We start from the raw sequence: 25201 nt of genomic DNA, 5'->3' as shown, positions 1-25201 counted from the left end.
TAGGGGGATCAAGGGGTATGGCGAGAAAGCAGGAATGGGGTACTGAAGTTGCATGTTCAGCCATGAACTCATTGAATGGCGGTGCAGGCTAGAAGGGCCGAATGGCCTACTCCTGCACCTATTTTCTATGTTTCTATGAAGGGGAAGTCATGTTTGACAACGTAACAAACAGAGTGGATAAAGGGGAACCAGTGGATGTGGTGTTTTTAGACTTCCAGAAGGCATCTAACAAGGTGCCACATAAAAGGTTACTGCACAAGATAAAAGTTCACGTGGTTGGGGGTAATATATTAGCATAGATAGAGGATTGGCTAACGAACAGAAAAGAGAGTGGGGATAAATGGTTCATTCTTGGGTTGGCAATCAGTAATCAGTGGGGTGCCACAGGAATCAGTGCTGGGACCCCAACTATTTACAATCTATATTAATGATTTGGAAGGAGGGACTGAGTGTAACGTAGCCAAGTTTACTGACGATACAAAGATGGGAGGAAAAACAATGTGTGAGGAAGACACAAAAAATCTGCAAAAGACATAGATAGGCTAAGTGAGTGGGCAAAAATTTGGCAGATGGAGTATAATGTTGGAAAGTGTGAGGTCATGCACTTTGGCAGAAAAAATCAAATAGCAAGTTATTATTAAAATGGAGAAAGATTGTAAAGTGCTGCAGTACAGCGGGACCTGGGGGTACTTGTGCATGAAACACAAAAGGTTAGTATGCAGGTACAGCAAGTGATCAGGAAGGTAATGGAATCTTGGCCTTTATTGCATCCACTTTATTATGAATATTCCTCAATGCGAGGAATATTCATAATAAAGTGGATGAATTAACTGCGCCGGCAGCAATTAACAAATATGATATAATTGGCATCATGGAGACATGGCTCCAGGGTGACCAAGGCTGGGAACTCAACATCCAGGAGTATTCAACATTCAGGAAGGATAGACAGAAATGAAAAGGAGGTGGGGTAGCGTTGCTGGTTAAAGAGAAAATTAACACAATAGTAAGGAAGGACATTAGCTTGGAGGATGTGGAATCTGTATGGGTGGAGCTGCGGAATACCAAAAGGCAGAAAACGCCAGTGGGAGTTGTGTACAGTAGCAGTGAGGTTGGGGACAGCATCAAACGAGAAATTAGGGATGCGTGCAGTAAAGGTACAGCAGTTATCATGGCCGAATTTAATCGACATATAGATTGGGCTAACCAAACTGGTAGCAATACGATGGAGGAGGAATTCCTGGAGTATATAAAGGGATGGTTTTCTAGACCAATATGTCGAGGAACCAACTAGAGGGCTGGCCATCCTGGACTGGGTGATGTGTAATGAGAAAGGACTAATTAGCAATCTTGTTGTGTGAGGCCCCTTGGGGAAGAGTGACCATAAAATGGTAGAATTTTTTATTAAGATGGAGAGTGACACAGTTAATTCAGAGACTAGGGTCCTGAACTTAAGGAAGGTAACTTCGATGGTATGAGACGTGAATTGGCTAGAATAGACTGGTGAATGATACTTAAAGGCTTGATGGTGGATAGGCAATGGCAAACATTTAAAGATCACATCGATGAACTTCAACAATTGTGCAGCCTTGTCTGGAGTAAAAATAAAACGGGGAAGGTGGCTCAACCGTGGCTAACAAGGGAAATTAAGGATAATGTTAAATCCAAGGAAGAGGCATATAAATTGGCCAGAAAAAGCAGCAAACCTGAGGACTGGGAGAAACTTAGAATTCAGCAGAGGAGGACAAAGGGTTTAATTATGAGGGGGAAAATAGAGTATGAGAGGAAGCTTGCTGGGAACATAAAAACTGACTGCAAAAGCTTTTATAGATATGTGAGGAGAAAAAGATTAGTGAAGACAAACGTAGGTCCCTTGCAGTCGGATTCAGGTGAATTTATAATGGGGAACAAAGAAATGGCAGACCAGTTGAACAAATACTTTGGTTCTGTCTTCACGAAGGAAGACACAAATAACCTTCCAAGGGTACCGAGGGTCTAGTGAGAAGGAGGAACTGAAGGAAATCCTTATTAGTTGGGAAATTGTGGTAGGGAAATTGATGGGATTGAAGGCCAATAAATCCCCAGTGCCTGATAGTCTGCATCCCAGAATACTTAAGGAAGTTGCCCTAGAAATAGTGGAAGCATTGGTGATAATTTTTCAACAGTCTATCGACTCTGGATCAGTTCCTATGGAGTGGAGGGTACCTAATGTAACTCCACTTTTTTAAAAAAAGGAGGGAGAGAGAAAATGGGTAATTATAGACCGGATAGCCTGACATCAGTAGTGGGGAAAATGTTGGAATCAATTATTAAAGATGAAATAGCAGCGCATTTGGAAAGCAATGACAGGATTGGTCCAAGTCAGCATGGATTTATGAAAGGAAAATCATGCTTGACTAATCTTCTGGAATTTTTTGAGGATGTAACTAGTAGAGTGGACAAGGGAGAACCAGTGGATGTGGTGTATTTGGACTTTCAAAAGGCTTTTGACAAGGTCCGACACACGAGATTGGTATGCAAAATTAAAGCGCATGGTATTGGGGGTAATGTACTGACGTGGACAGAGAACTGGTTGGCAGACAGGAAGCAGAGAGTCGGGATAAACGGGTCCTTTTCAGAATGGCAGGCAGTGACTAGTGGGGTGCCGCAGGGCTCAGTGCTGAGACCCCAATTATTTACAATATACATTCATAATTTAGATGAAGGAATTGAGTGTAATATCTCCAAGTTTGCAGATGACACGAAGCTGGGTGACGGTGTGAGCTTGTGAGGAGGATGCTAAGAGGCTACAGGGTGACTTGGACAGGTTAGGTGAGTGGGCAAATGCATGGCAGATGCAATATAATGTGGATAAATGTGAGGTTATCCACTTTGGTGGCAAAAACACAAAAGCAGAATATTATCTGAATGGCGGCAGATTAGGAAAAAGGGAGGTGCAACGAGACCTGGGTGTCATGGTACATCAGTCATTGAAAGTGGGCATGCAGGTGCAACAGGCGGTGAAGAAGGAAAATGGTATGTTGGCCTTCATAGCGAGGGGATTTGAGTATAGGAGCAGGGAGGTCTTACTGCAATTGTACAGGGCCTTGGTGAGGCCTCACCTGGAATATTGTGTTCAGTTTTGATCTCCTAATCTGAGGAAGGACATTCCTGCTATTGAGGGAGTGCAGCGACTGATTCACGGGATGGCAGCAATGACATATGAGGAGAGACTGGATCGACTGAACCTGTATTCACTGGAGTTTAGAAGGATGAGAGTGGATCTCATAGAAATATATAAAATTCTGACGGGACTGGACAGGTTAGATGCAGGAAGAATGTTCCCGATGGTGTGGAAGTCCAGAACCAGGGGGAACAGTCTAAGGATAAGGGGTAGGCCATTTAGAACCGAGATGAGGAGAAACTTCTTCACTCAGAGTTGTGAACCTGTGGAATTCCCTGCCGCAGAGAGTTGTTGATGCCAGTTCGTTGGATATATTCAAGAGGGAGTAAGATATAGCCCTTACGGCTAAAGGGATCAAGGGTTATGGAGAGAAAGCAGGAAAGGGGTACTGAGGTGAATGATCAGCCATGATCTTATTGAATGGTGGTGCAGGCTCGAAGGGCTTAATGGACTACTCCTGCACCTATTTTCTATGTTTCTGTCTCCAGCGACTCGATGTGTCTTCTGTAAGTCGTTCATGTCTCTGACCCATATAGGACGGCAGGAATTACTACAGCCCTGTAGACTATGAGTTTGGTGGTAGGTTTGAGGGCTTGGTCTTCGAACACACTTTTCCTCACGTGGCCAAAGGCTGCACTGGCACACTGGAGGTAACCACCACATCAATATCTGCCTTTGTTGACAAGAGGCTCCCGAGGTATGGGAAGTGGTCCACGTTGTCGAGAGCCGCGCCGTGAATCTTGATGACTGGGGGGTAGTGCTGTGCGGCGAAGACAGGTTCGTGTCGGACCTTTGTCTTTTGGATGTTAAGCGTAAGGCCCATGCTTTCATATGCCCCGGTGAATACATTGACTATATCCTGGAGTTCAGTCTCCAAATGTGCGCAGACACAGGCGTCGTCCGCATACTGCAGCTCAACGACAAAAGTTTTGGGTGGTCTTGGACCTGGCCTGGAGGCGGCGTAGGTTAAACAGCTTCCCACTGGTTCTGTAGTTTAGATCCACTCCGGCGGGGAGCTTGTTGACAGTGAGGTGGAGCATGACAGCGAGGAAGATTGGAAAGAGGGTTGGAGCGATGACGCAGCCCTGTTTGACCCCGGTTCGGACGTGGAATGGGTCTGTTAAGGATCCGCTGGTAAGGATCACGGCCTGTATGTCGTCATGGAGCAGGCGAAGGACATCGACAAACTTTTGGGGGCACCCAAAACGGAGGAGGATGCTCCATAAGCCCTCATGGTCGACAGTGTCAAAGGCTGGCGCTGCTCCCTGCATTTTTCCTGTAGTTGTCGTGCTGCAAAGATCATGTCCGTTGTTCCCCGTAGGGGACAAAATCCGCACTGAGACTCCGGGAGGAACTCCTCGGCCACAGGCAGAAGACGATTGAGGAGGACTCTAGCAACAACCTTCCCAGTGGTCGATAGTAGGAAGATTCCTTAAACAAAAAAAAATCCAAGCCACAGCCTTCATATAAATCTGCTGGCCAGCTCCGTTGGACGGGCCACATTGTCCACATGCCCGACATGAGACTCCCTAAGCAAGCGCTCTACTCTGAACTCCTACACGGCAAGTGAGCCCCAGATGGACAGAGGAAACGTTTCGAGGACACCCTCAAAGCTTCCTTGATAAAGTGCAACATTCCCACCGGCACCTGGGAATCCCTGGCCCAAGACCGCCCAATGTGGAGGAAGAGCATCGGGGAGGGCGCTGAGCATTCGAGTCTCGTTGCCAGGAGTATGCGGAAATCAAGCACAGATAGCGGAAGGAGCGTGCAACAAACCATGCTCCCCACCCGCCCATTCCTTCAATGACTGTTTACAGTCTCTGTCACAGGTGGGGCAGACAGAGAGTCGGGATAAATGGTTCATTCTCGCGTTGGCAATCCGTAACCAGTGGGGTGCCGCAGGGATCAGTGCTGGGACCCCAACTATTTACAATCTATATTAACGACTTGGAAGAAGGGACAGAGTGTAACGTAGCCAAGTTTGCTGACGATACAAAGATGGGAGGAAAGCAATGTGTGAGGAGGACACACAAAATCTGCAAAAGGACATAGACAGCCTAAGTGAGTGGGCAAAAATTTGGCAGATGGAGTATAATGTTGGAAAGTGTGAGGTCATGCATTTTGGCAGAAAAAAATCAAAGAGCAAGTTATTATTTAAATGGAGAAAGACTGCAAAGTGCTGCAGTACAGTGGGACCTGGGGATTCGTGTGCATGAAACACAAAAGGATAGTATGCAGGTACAGCAAGTGATCAGGAAGTCAATGGAATCTGGGCCTTTATTGCAAAGGGGATGGAGTATAAAAGCAGGGAAGTCTTGCTACAGCTATACAGGGTATTGGTGAGGCCACACCTGGAATATTGCGTGCAGTTTTGGTTTCCATATTTACGAAAGGATATACTTGTTTTGAACGCAGTTCAGAGAAGGTTCACTAGGTTGATTCCGGAGATGAGGTGGTTGACTTATGAGGAAAGGTCGAGTAGGTTGGGTCTCTACTCACTGGAATTCAGAAGAATGAGAGGTGATCTTATTAAGACGTATAAGATTGTGAGGGGGCTTGATAAGGTGGATGCAGAGAGGATGTTTCCACTGATAAGGGAGACTAGAACTAGAGGGCATAGTCTTAGAATTAGGGGCCGCCCATTTAAAACTGAGATGAGGAGAAATTTCTTTGAGGGTTGTAGATCTGTGAAATTCGCTGCCTCAGAGCTGTGGAAGCTGGGACATTGAATAAATTTAAGACAGAAATAAACAGTTTCTTAAACGATAAGGGAATAAGGGGTTTTGGAGAGCGGACAGGGAAGTGGACCTGAATCCATGATCGGATCAGCCATGATCGTATTAAATGGCAGAGCAGGCTCGAGGGGCCGTATGGCCTACTCCTGCTCCTGTTTCTTATGTTATGTAATTCCCACTTTGGACTGTACAGCCACCTGAGAACTCACTTTTAGAGTGGAAGCAAGTCTTGCTCCTCGATTTCGAGGGACTGCCTATAATGATGAAATCTGCTGGCATGGTGGAAAAGTTCAAATAGAGTTCACAAGCCATTCAGCTTTTGATCACCTGCACTCAGATAAACGGTTTACCCTTTAGATGATGCTTGGCGTTGATGGAAAAGGATTAAAAAACTTAAGAAATGTCTTTGGAAAATCTTTACGCTGGTTTGTACTTGCCTCAAATTGCAGAAATGTCGACATATAAAATTCTCCTCCAATCAGGAAAGCAAGAATGAAGAAGTAAAAAGTTTGATCATGGATTAAGAATTTTACATGTTAAGTTTTTTTTTCTGATAAGACTGCGCACATTTGACAACAAAAAAATGTGCTGCAAAATAGCAAATGGCTTTGTTTTAGTTAACATGCACAAAAATGGAATGAGCCTTTGCGACAGCATTGCATGAAACGTGTTATTCAAGGGTCCTTTTCCCCTGTATACTGACTTAACAGTACTACCTACCCCTTATCCAACATGCAATATCTGAGCCAGAGTATTTTGATTAACAAAATCTGTAATTCCAAATATTACACATACATCTATTAAATAAAAAATACACATTCAGAAGGTGGCTTTTTTCTATAGTTATCCTTCAATTATGTTGCATGGTAATCGATGTGATAGTGGTTTGAGCAGTGGATAGCTGGCGAGAGAGATGTTGGATACTGACCTGCACCTTGCTGCTGGGGCAGCTGCGTCTGTAATGGATGATTCCTGCAAGACAAGACAACATCATTAGACAAGACTGAATTAGAATAAATTTCTGCATTTTGTGTGAAGAATGACTTTTGTCTTTAAGTCAGTTTCTACTCTACCATTCTTAATCTTTCTCACCTTTACAATATCAGACTCTGATTATCAGACTCTAATGCTCAGAAGAAAATAAATCACCAAAACATCACCTAATGAGACAGGGGCAGTATAATTAGAAATATAAAGCACTCTATACGAACAGTCAATTACCTCAGCCAATCCTAATAAAACTACATTTTTCAATGAACTGGCACTGTCAAAATGTTCTTACTCTAGTTTGTTCACCTGAGTGTTGACAACTTGAAATAAATCTTAGCTACAGTCATTAAAACATAGTTTGGTCCTTTTTCTAAGGCTATAAAGATATCATTTGTTTCTCCTCTTGCTTGTTCCCTATTAATTTATGCATCTCATGTCTGAAAGAGTAGGACCGGCACACTTCTGCTCTCCACTGTCAATGCTACTCTTGGCTGGCCACCAAGAGAGAGAGTCCCATTGAAGACTCTTCCTCCGATCTTCCTTTCTGCAGGAAGTTAACTTCAGAAATGTCAAGGATCAGAAATGGCTAATTGGCTCATTGACACTCATCCCCTTTAGTACACTAATTCTTGCATTACAGCATTCAAACACATTTTGGAATTATTCTAATGATTTTGCCTCTGCTACCCTGACCAGCAAACCATTCCAAACATAACACACTTTTAGTAAAGGAGTTATTTGATATACATTTAAATTTACTTTCTTGGCTTCTATTGAAGTAATATTTTGCATTTACTTTAACTGCACTATTTAATAGTTCATGTAAATGAATGAGATCCCCTTATCTGTCTTTCTATACTGTCGAGCTTGAGCTTTCTCTCTTGTTTCCTTATAGTCTAACATGGATTTGTGCTTGTTTCTCTTTGTACTCTTTCCAATTCATCTATGATGCTGTGTTTGCATCATATATAATGTATTTTCATGCCATCACAAAACCATGGAACCCTATCAACTAACAGAAAATTTACATTTTAGAGTGACTCAGTGCGATCAGTGCCATGTATTTATACATTGAGAAACCAAGGTGAATGGTCAACAAGCCTGAAAAGAGATGAAATAAATCAGGAAGCAATAATTAGGTAATTGCAGAAATATGACAAGAGGAGGGGAAGCAATAATCAAGAGATTCTAGTAACTATGCCAATGAGAGGCAGTGTGGTACTACCTCAGGGGATCCAAAAAGATGTATTTTGATGGTGCACAAAACCCAGACACACACGAATGTGAAACAATAGCTTGTGCTCCTGAATGCATCTTTTGTCACTTTAGAAATGCATGTACAAAGTGAGGGCCATTGATTAATATCCCTAAACACCAGTGTATGATAAAAGTTATTCCTGTAAAGCCTATTGTCCGACAGCAAAGAAATACAAATATTCCACTTCCTTTCATCACTGTTGCATTAGAGAGAAAAAAATATTCTGCATTATCTAATAATGTGGTATCAAATTTTTAAAAACACTCACTGTTGTGTCTGCATGAGAGGCATGTTGGACGTGTCACAGTTATCTGAATGGTGAAGAGGTGGCACGATCTCGCCAGTTATTGGGTTAAACACTGGCAGTGTAGAGAGGGGCCAAGCTGCCTCCCGGTTCTTCGACATGTTCCGAAGCTCTTTAGTTGACTTCTGGATGGAGCTGTGATGAACCAACTGGATACTGAAGACGTGAAAATAGCAATGAGAAGATTATACAGTAAACTTTGAACACTATATCTATCGTATTATCTTGCTTTTGTAAACAAAGCTAGACACTGCTCATATTCTGACTCAGGAAACTAGGTAAGTTCTAGTTTCTGGATTGTAAGAACTCATTCTGCAAGAAAGTTTCTGTTTGTGCATGTGATACATGTACTGCTAAAGGTCATTTTTTTCAAACGTTATTTATGTATGATATGAACTACAGCTACAGCTGTGAACTCAAATATATTGCAGACTAGAAATATCGGTAATAGTGGATTGATATTTAATGCATTTGCATGACATTCCTGTCTATTTTAACTGAGGAATCGGCCTATTTAAATTAAACAGGTTAACTGCTCTGTTTAAAAGATGAATAGAGAAATGCCATAGGAAGGTTAAGCAGTTTCTTCCTGCTATTATCGTCAAGTCATTTCTAGGCTTATAACTCGAGATAGAATCACAGTAGTAGGAGGCCATTCGACCTGTCGAGTCCGTGTCAGTTCTCTACAAGAGCACTTCAGTTAGTCCCACTCCCCCGTCCTTTCCCCATTGCCCTGCAATTTATTTTCCAATTCCCTTTTGAAAGTCACAATTGAATCTGCCTCCGCCACCCTTTCAGGCAGTGAATTCCAGATCCTAACGCTGCATAAAAAAGTTTTTCGTCATGACGCCTTTCTTCCGCCAATCGCCTTAAATCGGTGTCCTCTGGTTCTCGACCCTTCCACTAATGGGAACAGTTTCTCTCTCTCTCTTTTGTCCAGACCCCTTATGCTGAACACCTGTATCAAACCACCTCTCAACCTTCTCTGCTCTAAAAGATCCTCAAGCGAGCCTTTTCTTTGTTGCTGTGTTTCCATCTATATCTGAGACCCATCAGATGCTAATATGGTCTGGATTGCAAAGTCACAAATTTAAAATATAATACATTTATACATTATTAATATTCTATTACAATTTTTACTTTATCTGACAGAGAAACCACTTCAGTAAAAACCTTGCCCAGAGTGATCGTCAAAACATCACTGATTCTAGCAGGCAATTTACACTTTTGTGAATGTGTAGTTTATTTGGATTTTATGGTTAATACCAACTAAATACCAGTGTATAAAAGCATAGCTAAACTATCATTCAAGCCAGGTTAGAAATTGCTAGGGCCAGGTTTTAAGTATGTATTTTGAATTGGTCGTCGTCTACAGAAGCTGTTTTTTAAAAAAAAAATGGATGTACAAGTAACATTTTGTATTATTCAATTAACATTTGCTGGAGTTCCTCCTTTTCACTGCTGTCCTGTATATGCAGCTCCAATCTACCCACTTTCCTGCTGGGTATTATACTGCAATGGATTGATCAATTATTACAGTCACAGCACAGAATTAGTGAGTCTTGCAGGAATTCATTGTGTGTAGCTTCCAAATTGAAACCAGCAGCATTAACTGGTTATTGAGCGATAAGGGAATAAAGGGTTATGGGGAGCGGATAGGGAAGTGGAGCTGAGTCTATGATCAGATCATCTATGATCTTATTGAATGGCAGAGCAGACTCGAGGGGCCAAATGGCCTACTCTTGCTCCTATTTCTTATGTTCACCAGTTGAAAAGGTTATTATGACTTATGCCACTCATGGAATTCTCTTGAATAGAAGGCAGAATTGTAATAGTGCCACATACAAGTTATTTCATATACCTCAATTTGAAAATGAGCATTGGTACTAAATGTAAATCGCTGTATTCTCACTGACTGTGTTAAATAATGACACTGAGATAAGGATCAGAAGCTGCAGTTGTGGTCTCAGCAGTGACGACTGAACATGTATTTCTGTGACCCTTTTCTGAATATTCACTTGTTCTAAATATAATTTGGGTTCTGAAAGCATTTAGAATACAATCCTAAAATAAGAAAGGTAGAAAACATTCACTGGAAATGTTACTGTTTTGTCTTTGTAACAATAGTCACTGCTCTTCAACATTAATTCACCATGTGAAACAGACTTTTCAGATGCACTTAGGGTTCAGTAAAAAGCCTGATTTTGGTGAATGCTATTACAGTTTAAGTTACTGAGTGATGCAATAACTTGCATTTTTATTGTACATTTAACATTAAAAAAATCCCAAGGTGCTTCACAAAAGTGTAATTGGACAAAAAAATGTTAGGAAGAGTGACTAAAAGCTTGGTCAGAGAGGTGGGTTTTAAGGAGAGCCTTAAAGGAGGAGAGGGAGGTGGGAGAGTGTACGGTTTCGGGGAGGGAATTCCAGAGATTAGAGCCTAGACGGCTGAAGGTGCGGCAGCCAATAGTCGAGCAAAGGGAGCAGGGAATGCACAAGAGACCAGAGTTAGAGGAATACCAAAGTTCTCAGAGTTGTAAGGCTACAGGAAGTTACATTAAGACCATTTAACAGATCTGAATACAAGGGTGAGAAATTTTAATTGGAGGAGCTGAGGAATGGGAGCCAATGGAGGCCAGCGAAGCCAGGAGTGATGGGTGCATAGGATTTGGTGCCGGATAGGATACCAGCAGCAGGGTTGAAGATTATGGAGGGTGGAGGATAGCACGCCGGCCAGAAAAATATTGGAATACTCTAATCTGTGAGGCATGAATGAGGGTTTTGACACATGTGCTGAGGGAGGGGCGAAGACTGGCGATGTTATGGAATGGAAGTGGGCAGTCTTTGTGAGAATATGGGGTTGTAAACTCAGCTAGGGATCAAGGTTGTAAACAGTCTGGTTCAACTGAGGCAGAGGCTGTGGAGGGAGATCGAATCAGTGACAACGTTACGGAGTTTGTGGCAGGAGCTGAAGACCATGTTTTCAGATTTGAGTCCACATGCTATATTGATGAGTATCTAAACATTTTCAAGGTAATAAGTTAATGTTCAAGGACAGGAGTATCACCACAGCATAAATCCCTTAAGAGACAGGTGCAGGATTTAAAGACTACCTTGCTTCAAAATGTAGGATTGCACTTCAAATTGTACAGGAACTGGTAAATATTTTTACAGTAAAATTGAGAGTATTTTTTACCTTCTCTGCCTATTTTGTAAATCTGTGAACACTTTTTATACATCAGCTTTGTATCTATTGCAGACAAGTAGCAGACACACAGGTAACAATTTTAAATTGTTTACACAAATGGACAGCACACTTCAGGTACACCAAATTTAAACGACTAGAACATTTGATACTTTGCAAAAGATATTCCCTGTACAGTTACATCATAAAGTGTAAATTACATTTAGTGCTGCACGCTAGTGGGCGAAGTCAGTATCTCTTTATTTAGAAGTAAAATGGGTGATCTGTTGCCAAATATTCTTGCAGACTAGACGTTTGATCTTTTCCCCATTCAAAGCAGCTAAATCTACCAAAATAGTAGCTGACCTCAAGCCAAATGGTTTCCTTCACTGAGAACGGGTGAAAAATATTCCAGCAGTACTTTCCCCTTGAAAACAACTCAACTCTTCTGTTGAGAAACCTAGGTGAAGGATCCAACTCTATGGCGCAGGACACCATAAAAGATTGAACAGGAAATAGAATAAGCAAAATCAACCAGTAGCGATTAGGTGACACCAAGTATGGGTATTAAGAGCCTATATGTTGTAGGTATAAAAAATTAAGGGAGGCAAGGAGTTCCATTCTTTTGAAGTCCTGGAAAAGAATGTGCTAGAATAAGAGAAGGTGTAATGAGTTTTGATTTTAAGTGTGATGTTGCCTGAATTGTAAAGTGTGTGTTTGGTGACCGCAAGAAAAAAAATCCAAAAGAGCTATCATCATAGTAGTATCAATAAAACAGAGAAAGACAAGAAAGATTACTAGGGTGAGGGATTTATTGATTGAGAAAGATTGAAGGTTAGAGGTGGGAGGCAGATCATCTATCAGACAACAAGCTTTTTCTTGAATTCAGGCCAGGAGTGCAAGTAGAAACCACCTCCCCACATCGGGGAGCAGTTTTCAAGACTTGGAATGGGGGAAGAACAAGTGATTGTCATGAAAGAGAAAACTGATTTTCTTGGAGCCAGCTTTAGAAAATAAAAAAAAAGTGGAAACTCTATTTGAGGTCAGAGAAAAAGCAGACTGGGGTTTAAACCAGGTGCAGAAGCGGGAAAGAAGAAAGGTAACAGGGAAAATCACACATTACATATTTTTATTTAATCTCCAAAGCCAGTGCTATACTGCACTGTCAGAAATGGTCTATTCAAATCAAAATGTTTTTTTTTAAATGAATACTGCTGATAGAACACTAGGAATGGTAGATTGTTTTACAATAAGCACAGGTACCAGCGAATTACTGCCAGGTAGAGAACAGAGACTTTTGTATTAGATTTTAGGTGCCTTCAGTAAGTCCTGATTTACAATTTTCAATTAAACACCAGAGCTGTTCATGTTGACCAGCACAGAATCTAATCAGCAGAGGAGGACAAAGGGTTTGATTAGGGCAGGGAAAATGGAGTATGAGAAGAAGCTTGCAGGGAACATTAAGACGGATTGCAAAAGTTTCTATAGATATGTAAAGAGAAAAAGGTTAGTAAAGACAAACGTAGGTCCCCTGCAGTCAGAATCAGGGGAAGTCATAACGGGGAACAAAGAAATGGCAGACCAATTGAACAAGTACTTTGGTTCGGTATTCACTAAGGAGGACACAAACAACCTTCCGGATATAAAAGGGGTCAGAGGGTCTAGTAAGGAGGAGGAACTGAGGGAAATCCTTATTAGTCGGGAAATTGTGTTGGGGAAATTGATGGGATAAATCCCCAGGGCCTGATGGACTGCATCCCAGAGTACTTAAGGAGGTGCCTTGGAAATAGCGGATGCATTGACAGTCATTTTCCAACATTCCATTGACTCTGGATCAGTTCCTATCGAGTGGAGGGTAGCCAATGTAACCCCACTTTTTAAAAAAGGAGGGAGAGAGAAAACAGGGAATTATAGACCGGTCAGCCTGACCTCAGTAGTGGGTAAAATGATGGAATCAATTATTAAGGATGTCATAGCAGCGCATTTGGAAAGAGGTGACATGATAGGTCCAAGTCAGCATGGATTTGTGAAAGGGAAATCATGCTTGACAAATCTTCTGGAATTTTTTGAGGATGTTTCCAGTAGAGGAGACAAGGGAGAACCAGTTGATGTGGTATATTTGGACTTTCAGAAGGCTTTCGACAAGGTCCCACACAAGAGATTAATGTGCAAAGTTAAAGCACATGGGATTGGGGGTAGTGTGCTGACATGGATTGAGAACTGGTTGTCAGACAGGAAGCAAAGAGTAGGAGTAAATGGGTACTTTTCAGAATGGCAGGCAGTGCCTAGTGGGGTACCGCAAGGTTCTGTGCTGGGGCCCCAGCTGTTTACACTGTACATTAATGATTTAGACGAGGGGATTAAATGTAGTATCTCCAAATTTGCAGATGACACTAAGTTGGGTGGCAGTGTGAGCTGTGAGGAGGATGCTATGAGGCTGCAGAGTGACTTGGATAGGTTAGGTGAGTGGGCAAATGCGTGGCAGATGAAGTATAATGTGTGAGGTTATCCACTTTGGTGGTAAAAACAGAGAGACAGACTATTATCTGAATGGTGACAGATTAGGAAAAGGGGAGGTGCAACGAGACCTGGGTGTCATGGTACATCAGTCATTGAAGGTTGGCATGCAGGTACAGCAGGCGGTTAAGAAAGCAAATTGCATGTTGGCCTTCATAGCGAGGGGATTTGAGTACAGGGGCAGGGAGGTGTTGCTGCAGTTGTACAGGGCCTTGGTGAGGCCACACCTGGAGTATTGTGTGCAGTTTTGGTCTCCTAACTTGAGGAAGGACATTCTTGCTATTGAGGGAGTGCAGCGAAGGTTCACCAGACTGATTCCCGGGATGGCGGGACTGATATCCAGAAAGACTGGATCAACTGGGCTTGTATTCACTGGAGTTCAGAAGAATGAGAGGGGACCTCATAGAAACGTTTAAAATTCTGACGGGTTTAGACAGGTTAGATGCAGGAAGAATGTTCCCAATGTTGGGGAAGTCCAGAACCAGGGGTCACAGTCTAAGGATAAGGGGGAAACCATTTAGGACCGAGATGAGGAGAAACTTCTTCACCCAGAGAGTGGTGAACCTGTGGAATTCTCTACCACAGAAAGTTGTTGAAGCCAATTCACTAAATATATTCAAAAAGGAGTTAGATGAAGTCCTTACTACTTGGGGGATCAAGGGGTTTGGCGAGAAAGCAGGAATGGGGTACTGAAGTGCATGTTCAGCCATGAACTCATTGAATGGCGGTGCAGGCTAGAAGGGCCGAATGGCCTACTCCTGCACCTATTTTCTATGTTTCTAATGCCTCGCTGACCAGAGCAGCATCTACTGATGAGACCAGGGTTCACAATGGATAATGTACTGCCTCATGTAAACAAAAGTCTTGATTCGTAGAAAAACTACAGCAAACAGTTAAGATACTCAGCCAGCCTCCAATGCTACAGCAGCTGGGTGTTAAAATAAAACTGGCACATAAGGCGGTAAAAATTGATTCAAGAAGTAGATTTGGGACTGCTGTAAGTAATGCACAAAAAAAATAATAAAATGGTAAAACTGCTCATCATTCTTTATCAGGCATTCCTATGCAAACAGAGCTGGTTCCTACAATGTTTTTAATTAGTGACAGCAGAGCACTAAATGGGAAAAGTACAGTCTGGTAACACACTATGTATTCAAACAGAAACTGAAAATGCTGGAAATACTCAGCAGGTCGGGCAGCATCTGTGGGGAGAAGGTCGTGTTAATGTTTCAAGTAAATGACTTTGCCAGTCAGAGGTGAATGATCAACCTGACGTTCTTTCCCTACCTGCTGAGTGTTGAGTCAGATTTTTTTTTCAAAACTCCAGCATCTGCAGTATTTTGCTTCGTGCCTTATTCAAATAGGTTTCAGACAGTGTATAGGGAGAGTACTGTGTAGGAGTGGAGCATTCAAGGAGAGGTGGGAGAACCAACTCACTCTTCACAACAGCTGGTGGGATGAAAGTTCATCGACCTGAAACGTTTACTGTTTCTCTCTCCTGACCTGCTGAGTGTTTCTTGCATTTTTTGTTTTTATCTCAGCTGCCTGAATGTTGGTTTTGTGCTGTGCGTCGCGGGCAGTTAGCAGCCACTCCAAAACAAACTTGTCACATTTACGCAAGTCGACCGTGGGGGAAGATCTGGATCTTTTTTTATTATGCCTTCCGTTGAGAGCCAACAGCACACAACTATCAAAGCACCTCTGTGGGGATTGAACTGATCTTTGCAAGTTATTCCTCCTACTCTTTGGATCACAGCTGTTGTCAGCTGCTCACGGAGTTGTAACGAGGGCAGTCAGGAGTGAGTTCATGGCCCAGCTGGCCACAGCATTGCAGTTGAAGGAAGCAGTGATGTCGGGACAGAAAGGACCTTCCAGGGCAAAAGTGAGGAGCTGAAATATATTCTAATTACGATGTCACTACATTCTACACACTGGGAAATATAGTTTTAAAATAAAACAGTGATAATGGAATACAATCCTACTGCAACAATCAAAGCCAGGTAGTTATTCCTTTACATTCCCTCAAGAGAAATACACACTTTTCACTGAAAATAAAGAAAATTAAGAGATCTCTAAACTGGTAGCTAAGGCTAGATGTGCTCTCTCTTTCATTACAATTGGCGATGCTTTTCTACATTAAAAGCCACTACATATGACTTTAGGCGGTCTGAACACTCAAGAACTCACGAGCTACACTATCGAGATCTGACTGCAACAACTTCTCAATATGGGTCAACAGTATGAAATGAACCATGAGACGTGTAATAACTTAAATAGACACATAAGCATGGAACAGACTCTGAAGTCTACAGTAGCAGATTATGATCGAATAAAACAAAAAAGTAAAATTAAAAACAAAATGTTCAATTTAAAACATAACAGGAAAGAAGACACTTACTCTGGTGTTTGCATGTCTCTCTTTTGCCTAGGAACAAAACAAAATTAATGAATTAAATAATAGGCATTGATACTTGAAACATCAAAAGATATTTGCTAATGGTGGGCCCACCTTTGGCAGATGTTGAGAAGATTATCACTTGTCAGTATCTGCCTACAAGTATAGGGCCAGAGTGACTGCACACACAAACACATGACAGCCAAACGTAATGGATACACAGAATGAAACAGACCGAAGAAAAGGCTTGAGGGAAAATAAATTCACATGGATGGAGCTGAAATATGAACTCATGCAATGGTATGGACAGAGTCTGTGCTCTCTACCTGCTTCTACTAACCTGTGACATTATTACAACTGAAACAGACTAAGTAGAAATCTTTCCCCGGTATTATTTTAAGATATCATCACAAAATAGAAGTGTGTAGATACTTTTTGTTAAAAAAGATGTACTTATGTTTTGAATCCCTGTGTATATGCATTTGGACAGCAGTGTGATGTACTTACACTCCTTCCCGACGGCAAAACATGATGTAACCAAGGATAATAAACAGCACCAGGGCAACGGCTACCGGTATCGCCAGCGTAATCACAAAGTCTGTGTAATAGTCTTTGCTTTTCAGATTAGTAGAAGGTGGCTCATATTCTCCATCATCAGGCAGGACACCATCTCCCCGAATCACCTCATTGTTGATAGAAGCCTTCTTCGATTTATCGACCTGCCACCAAATTGCAAGAGAAAATAGCTGCATCTTTTTGTTTTACTATTTTTATATACAGAAGGTAGGTACAGCAGGATGATCTCCTGGACTAGTTTCCAAATTGGCCTGGGTTTTTAAATTTTTTTTGCCTTTCCCGGGAGATCACATGGTTTTGGGCAGGGTGGAGAGTGTATATATTGTGATACACAAGGTATCACAATTATGTGGGACAGACTCGATGGACCAGATTTACCAGTCTGTGCTAGGTGTGCCACATCTCAGTACTGATACAACTTGGGAGTGAAAAATTGTTCCATCCTCAGCATCAATATCCCTCATAAGCAGCACAATGGGTGCAGAGCTGTGTTTACTTTCTTCGTACCAATACTTGATTGTATTTTGTGATTAAACCATGCATCTATTCGCAGGATTTTTAGATGTTTTCTTTGTACCTCTATGGACAGTCTGAGCAGAATTAATCCAGCCCCTGCATCACCTTAACATTGTTTTATTTTTTGGGGGGGAAAGATTAGCCTTAACTCATACAGTCCTGGCAGCTGCATAAAAATAGTGCCACACCATTATTCAGTAACGATATTTATTTCAGTTTTGAGGCTCCTCCAAAGACATTGGGGCTGTTTTCCAAATTCTCCTCTGCGCCTCAGACTGTCACTACAGGATCTTGATTCTTGCCAGCAGCCAAAACACCATCAGATTTTTCTTTCATTACGACATTGCTAACTACACCGATCAAAGCTTAATTCTGAGACCTTCCTGGACTTTATGGCTCAGTACCTTCCCACACATTGCATTTACCCACTGAGCCATTCAGGGAGGCATGATCTCAGGTTTAACAGATCTTAGCTGGGATGGCAATGTGGCTACAATTAGCCTCAGCATCCTTATGCTAAGAAGGGAGAAAATTGAACAGCATTCTCATTCCAGATTGAGGACGGGATGAGTTTAGGTGCATATTGAGTTTAGCGGCAATTAAATACTCTGCTGCCACTCACTATCAGTGTCAGCTGTGGCTCAGTGGTAGCACTCTCACCTATGAGTCAGAAGATTGTGGGTTCAAGTCCTGTTCCACTCCAGAGACTACAACAATAAATCTAGACTGGCATTTCAGTGCAGCACTGAGGGAGTGCTGCACTGTTGGAGGTGCCGTCTTTTGGTTAAGAGGTTACACCGAGGTCCTGTCTGCCCTCTCTGGTGGTCATAGCTGATTCCATGACACTACTTGAAGAGCAGGAGAGTTCTCTCAGTATCCTGACCAATATCCCTCATTCAACATCACTAAAACATTATCTGGTTATTTATCAATGGTTTGTGGTAGCTGGTCGTGCACAAATTGGTTGCCATGTTTTCTAGATTACAGGTGACTGCACTTGAAAAGTACTTCATTGGCTGTAAAGTGCTTTGAGGTTGTGAAAGGTGCTATGTCGATGTAGATGCAAGTTCCTCCTTTCTTTCTCTCTCTCACTCTCTTTATCTAAGTTCAGGTGCAGAATAGTCACTTGAGTGAGTTACCAGAGGGCTGTTGACAGCCATGAAACTGTAAACAAACAAGAGTCAGCAAAGTAAGAGGGAAAGAAAATCATAAATAATTAATAAGGTCAGCATAATATACTAGAACTATGTAAATAGTCAACTTGATTTATTTCCCAGGATCATTGTTGGTTTCTATTTGTAAGAGTCCTGCTTTTTATTACTGCTTCATCCTTTCCGTTCCCATTAAAAATACTGAGTAATGTGGAGATATTTTAAATCGCTCGTTTATCTGTACAAGTATGATAATATCGGCTAACTATGGAGTAGATTTCATCTTCAGCGTTGGGGTTTAAAATATCACCTGGTGAAGCACACAGAGTATTGCACACTCATGAGCCCATCCATTTAAATTGATGGAATGAAAATTCGGCAGATGTATTTTATAATTAAATCAAGAAAAATTAGTGACTGTGATGAAGTGCACATAAAGCATCTTTATTTTCTAACAGTAAGTAGACGTGGTTTGCTGTGAAGAATGGCATCAATAGGCCAGCTTGGATAGGTTTTAATTCAGTAACCAGAATATGGATTGTGCTGGTTTCACTACAGTGACAAATATGCACAGGTAGCAGATATTTGGCACCAGGTTTTGCACTTGCAGGACATCCAACAGACTCGCCCCTGCAACCTTCAGTTCAAAAAAACTTTGAAAGTGTGAACTGATAATGATGCAGCGATGGAAACAGGGCATCTGGGACCCAAGTAAACAGGGCAACAAACAAATGAGATTTGAGGATTGGAAAATAAACAGCGAAAGGACTGAATAGGAAACTGAATAATAGGTGGTGAATTCAATGTTAAATCAAATATAAAAAGTGAAATAACAAGAAGGAAAAATTGATTGGCTTGAGAGAGAAGAGAAAAAGGAAAAAATTTATAATGTGACATTTTTACAAGCGCCCCAAAAAATTGAGAGACACCAAACACAATAGTTAATTTTCAGTGCCAGAGAGATTGATTGGCAGTAATTAACAATCACGTAGTTAAAAGGGTACTTGCATTACTAATTACTAGCCCTAAATATCTGCAGCTGTTTAGTTCATATCTATTGCGCAAATACAGCAACTTCCTGACATTCAACGCATGTCAATGGTGAGGCAGACAGCCAAATGCCATTTTCACAAAGCTAACAGCGGAGCGACACAACTCGGACAGCAACTTTTGGATTTCTGAGTTTAACCGCGCATCTGCCCCTCGCCTGAAGTGATTGCTGTTAATTATGCATAAACGGTGCAAACACCATTAGCCTCACTGTTATTTTGACAGTAAAGTCTGGCCCAATACAAGTAAATTACTGACGTGTTCTTTAAAAAGACTGTAAAATACTAACCCCAGTCAGTTTAAGAGTCACAGGCAAACCAGGCAAGATTTGGGCAGGGCCAGCATCAGATAGTATTCAATACCCTGGTCTGTATTTCATTGGTTTTTGTAATGTAAACAATGAAAATGAAAACAGTAACACAATAATCCTGATGCTTTGAAAATTCATTTACAGTTCCCGTTTTGTAATCTGTTTTACTACCCTATTTCCACCCATGTTTGTCTCCGTATACAACACACTATAAAACATACTAAGAGCTGAATTTTCAGTTGGATTGCGCCTTTGTTCATGTCCCAGAAGAGCAGTAAAGAGTGATGAAATGCTTACCATCCGGCTGGCCAGCTTCCAGCGCCCCGCCGGGAAATTCGGTGTCTGTTTTGCGTCGATGCAAAACGCTACCGCCTCGCTCTGTAGTTTCACTCAGATCATGACGTCAATCACGTGCAATGACCCGCTTGCGCCCCTAGGGGGCAACACCGCATTTAACATCCGCTCCAAGTCACGCCTGAAAAACCAGGCAGTCCTACGGTCGAATAGGCGCTATTTGCAGCGTCTTTAAAGTGAAGGACGAGGATTCTAAATCTGAGGTCACATTGAGTGCAACGTTTCCGCACAGCACACTGCATGAATCTCTGTCACAAAAGCAGCAGATTTATCTGCCATTACAGGGTCTTAAAACTTCAGTGAAATAATTCAATGGGGACATTACTAGTTCACCAGCATCTCCTACTCCATGCTCTTGTTAGGCGGTGTCAAGATAGAAGGGCTCTTGGCCATATCGGGCCACGGATGAGGGGAGGCTGTAAACATCTGGACAGGAGGCCTCACCGGCCTCACCCACCTCCCCATGGGTTTGCAGGCAGCAACGTTCATACCTCCAGCTCTGAGGAGCAGTTTGTGAGAAGGCTGCACTTCCAAAAAGTGTTGACAGAGATGTGCCATCTTCTAGAGAGAGACCTACAGCCTCACATCAGCGCCAGGACTGCACTGCCTGTCACAGTGAAGGTCATTATGGTGCTGGCCTTCTATGTCTCCAGCTGCTTCCAGGCTGCAGTCTCTCAATACGTCGCACATCATTGCATCCGTGACATCACACAGGCTCTGTACAGATGGATAATGGATTTCATAACGTTCCCAATGAGCAGGGAGAGCAAGAGTGAATGGGGCTGTGGGGTTGGCAGGATTGCGGCTTCCCGAGGGTTCAAGGAACCACTGACTGCACACACATGGCCTTTTGAACACCATTCGAGAACGCCGAGGTATTCAGAAACCACTCCGTAAACGTGGAGCTGGTGTGCGACCACACGTAACGCATCCTCGCAGTGAATGCCCGCTATCCAGGTATTCATCCTGCGTGAGAGCACTGTGCCATGAATGTTTGAGCCACCATGGGAAGGGCATGGCTGGCAGCCCGGGGACAAAGGATATGGCCTAACCACCTGGCTAATGACCCCCCTCTGCAACCCCACCACACAAGCGGAGCATCGCTACAATGAGAGCCATGCGGCCACCTACAACATCATCAAACAGACAATAGGGGTGCTGACCAGCATTTCCGATGCCTGGACCGCTCTGTAAGCGGCCTTCAATACTCCCCCCAACAGGTGTCGGAATTCATTGTGTTGTGCTGCATGCTGCACAACTTGGCCATTATGAGGGGTCAGACATTGCCAGTGGGGATTGCAGGCCCACCTCAGGAGGAGGAGGACGAGGAACAGGAGCCTGGAAAGGTCCCGAATCGCCATCCACACCAGGAGGAGCACCATCCACGGAGGAGGCAGCGTCGTGATACTGCCGGACCAAGAGCAGCACGTCATCGGCTCATAATGGATCGGTTCTCTTGAATGGAGAAAGCTGAGAGATGCAGCTAATACTGAGATAATGGCACATCTCCGTTAAACTCTACAATGATACACATGCTGCCAATGCAAAATGGTCAAAGTAACACTTTACTAATGACTTCAATGTCGGTGCCTCAACCAACAGAACCAAACCCCCACCCAGCAAGTAACAAAACACAACCAAACCCAATGAAGTGCAACAATATAACAACATATTTACATCCATTATTTACATTGGGATTACATCTGTCCATGGTGAGCGAAGTCATCACTCAGACTTTGCCTGACATTTCCCACCCCTCACCTTTACCCCCCCTCCCACGCCTGTGTTCCTCCTCAACGTGGGCTCAGTGCGCACAATTAGACTGCTTGAGGGCTGCTGTGTGTGTGGCAGACTGTCCAAACAGCCTACCAGAATGCTCTGGCCTGGAAGGGCCGGCTGCGAACTCCACTGCCTCAGCATCGGCGGCAGCAGTTATGATGGCTCGGGTGTGGTGGCAGTGGTGGGAGCCGGAATGCTGTCATCTTGCGGAAGGACAGTACCTTCCATTTCCAGGGGCCCACTGCCACTTACGCAGAGTGGAACGTCAGCATCCGCAGAACGATGTGTGAGCATAACTTGCTGGCCTGCTTTGGCACCGTCACTTCCCGGTCAGACTGTGGGGAAGACAGAGAGGATGGCAGCAGTCAGTGATTGTGTGGCATTACACTGAGACTGACTCAGAGAACACTGAGCCTGAAACGCAGCAGTCTGCGAGTACATGCCAGCAATCACTGACAGCATCATATCACAAAGTTCTTGCATGGCTTGGGCCTGTGATGTGATAGCTGCTGCCACATCAACCATGGCATGCACCATCCCCTCTGGGACTCCACTATCGCTCATTGGGCCCATCTCTCTCTGTGAGCGGGCACACACACTCACGTCTTCTCCTTGTTCTTATTGTCGGCGAAATTGGTGCAAAATCGGCGGGAGCAGCAGCGGACCGGAGGTGGAGAGCCTGATCTTCGGGATCCCACTGAGGTGGAGCAGCGAGTGTTGGACCTCATGGGCATCCCAGTTCACACGGTGGCCGGCAGCAAGGCACAGCAGGTATGTGATTGGCATTTGCGATTCCTGAGAGGCACGGGTAATGCTCTGCGGGACCCTCTCCAATGCACCCATGAGGACCCAGTGCATTTGCAGTGACTCCCTGGACAGAGCCACTAAGTCCAGGTCCACGTCTGCCTCTCTCTCAGCGGGACTCCTGGGCTGACTCACCCTCTGGGGAACTGGCCTACAAGCTTCCCCTCCCGCTGGACGTTGTTGTAGGCCACTGGGGCCAGGAGCATCAGAGTCCTCAAACCCCTCAAAATCAGGCTCATCCACCGATGTGGTGTCCCCACTCGGTGGGACTGGTGGTGTCTCCCGCTCAGTGAGCACCCTTACTTCCTTCCTCGTCATCTCCCCCTTCGCCCAATGTTGACGGTTCAGGAGCAGGCCGCTGTGCATGTGGCTGATCATCTGTAAACAAAAACAACAGACGTGTGGTTAGCAGCAGAGACAGGGTGATAAGAGGAAGGTGGCATTGGACATCTATATGTGAAGGGAATAGGTCACTTCATATCAGGGGTCAAGGAACTCACATAAATCGCAAATGCCAATCACATACCTGCTGTGCCTTGCTGCCGGCCACCACGTGAACTGGGATGCCCATGGTCCAACACTCGCTGCTCCACCTCAGTGAGATCCCGAAGATCAGGCTATCCACCTCCGGTCCGCTGCTGTTCCCGGCGATTCGGCACCAATTTCACCGACAATAAGGAGAATGCGTGAGTGTGTGTGCAGCTTATCGTGTGGCACATGTGCCTCCCATAGTGGGGTAGTTGCTACTGTCTAGAAGTATAAAGATGTGCATTATAATCTGCGTGGCTGCACACAGAGCATGTGGGAAGGTTGTGAGGAGGTGAAAGCCACCTAGGATTGCGGCTTAGGGTGATGTTTGGCAAACGCATATCAAGCGTCAAATGGTAGTGCAAGGAGGGATAAGAATGAATAGGGGACAAGCAGGTCTGTGCCGCCTGAATGCGCAGGGCATGGCTGGTGAAGTGAGCCTCCAAGCTTTCAGGTGGCTTCACCAACCCACACCATGGCCTGGAACATAGAGAAGGGGCAGCTTCTTCAAAGACTTTACATTGTGTGAGACAGTGATATTGCAACCATGGCAAGGGTACATTTGTGTAAACCTTGACAACCCTCGTGAGGTCATTAAACTTCTTGCGAGTGGGTGGCAGTTTGAGGCACTATGTCTGTCGCAGAGACCTCGTGTGCTATCTCCCTCCAAATCCTCTGAAACACTCTCGGCACGGGCCTCCCTCCTCCAGCAAGATGCAAGGCAGGCCACCTTCTCCCTATGGCCTGTATCAGTGCCTCAGCGACCGTGGCTGAGAAGCGGCCTGCTCTCTGGCGTCCTGCCTGCTCCTCCATTTTCCCACTCTGCTCAAAGTGCTCAGGTGGAACCGCGCACGCGCAAACTTATAGTGCCGCGCCCTAAACATTCGGCTGGGCTCAGGAACTATAGCGGGCCTCTGCATGTGCAAGTAAAATTGTTTTTTTTGCGTAGCGGTTTTCTGTTGGGGCGGCTGAGCACAGGTGTGTGACGCCTGATTTTGCGCCCCCAATCATTGTAGCTGAGATTTGGGCGCATTTCCCGGATGGAGGCGCAAACTTTTATAGGGTGCAAATTTTACACCCCTGCCGCCATTAGCGCCCGACGAAGCCTCCAACCGAAAATCCAGCCCTAAAGATATACTGCCGGGTGTTAGTCAACGCTGCTCTATGCCAGTTATTGGGAGGTCTGCGAGATCTAATCATGGTGACAGATCTTGCCCTCACTAGCCTACACCCGAGTCCTGAAATTCCTGGTTATCTGCCTTTGCAGAAAGCTGGAAACCCTGTCCCCAATCCCAGGGATAAGGTCAATTGGATAACTAGGGTGGGTGCTTTGCACTTGTATGGTTGCTTTATTAAAATAAATATAGTACTGGAGAAATTAATGGGACTGAAAGCCGATAAATCCCCTGGACCTGATGGCCTACATCCTAGGGTATTGAAAGAGGTGGCTATGGAGATAGTGGATGGATTGGTTTCATCTTCCAAAATTCCATAGATTCTAGAAAGGTTCCCGCAGATTGGAAGGTAGCAAATGTAACCCCACTATTTAAGAAAGGAGCGAGAGAGAAAACTGGGAACTACAGACCAGTT

The 25201-nt window shown here is 43.8% G+C and overlaps 1 protein-coding gene across 4 annotated transcripts in view; it reads right to left on the bottom strand.

Annotated features, from left to right (window-relative positions):
• The window catches only part of sgce (sarcoglycan, epsilon), a 106401-nt gene that overhangs the window by 6387 nt on the left and 74813 nt on the right, over positions 1 to 25201 (bottom strand). For all 4 annotated transcript variants that reach the window (XM_070881070.1, XM_070881071.1, XM_070881073.1 and 1 more), the window contains 4 exons: positions 17051 to 17262; positions 16547 to 16573; positions 8412 to 8603; positions 6824 to 6867 (listed from right to left, as the gene is read on the bottom strand). In XM_070881070.1, coding sequence (XP_070737171.1) covers positions 6824 to 6867; positions 8412 to 8603; positions 16547 to 16573; positions 17051 to 17262 — 475 coding nt within the window. The remainder of the gene's footprint in view (positions 1 to 6823; positions 6868 to 8411; positions 8604 to 16546; positions 16574 to 17050; positions 17263 to 25201) is intronic.

The sequence above is a fragment of the Pristiophorus japonicus genome, chromosome 5 (assembly GCF_044704955.1).
Source record: "Pristiophorus japonicus isolate sPriJap1 chromosome 5, sPriJap1.hap1, whole genome shotgun sequence".
NCBI classification, from domain to species: Eukaryota; Metazoa; Chordata; class Chondrichthyes; family Pristiophoridae; genus Pristiophorus; species Pristiophorus japonicus.
Note: the sequence above shows the minus strand (reverse complement) of the source record. Positions and strands in the feature narration are given on the sequence as shown.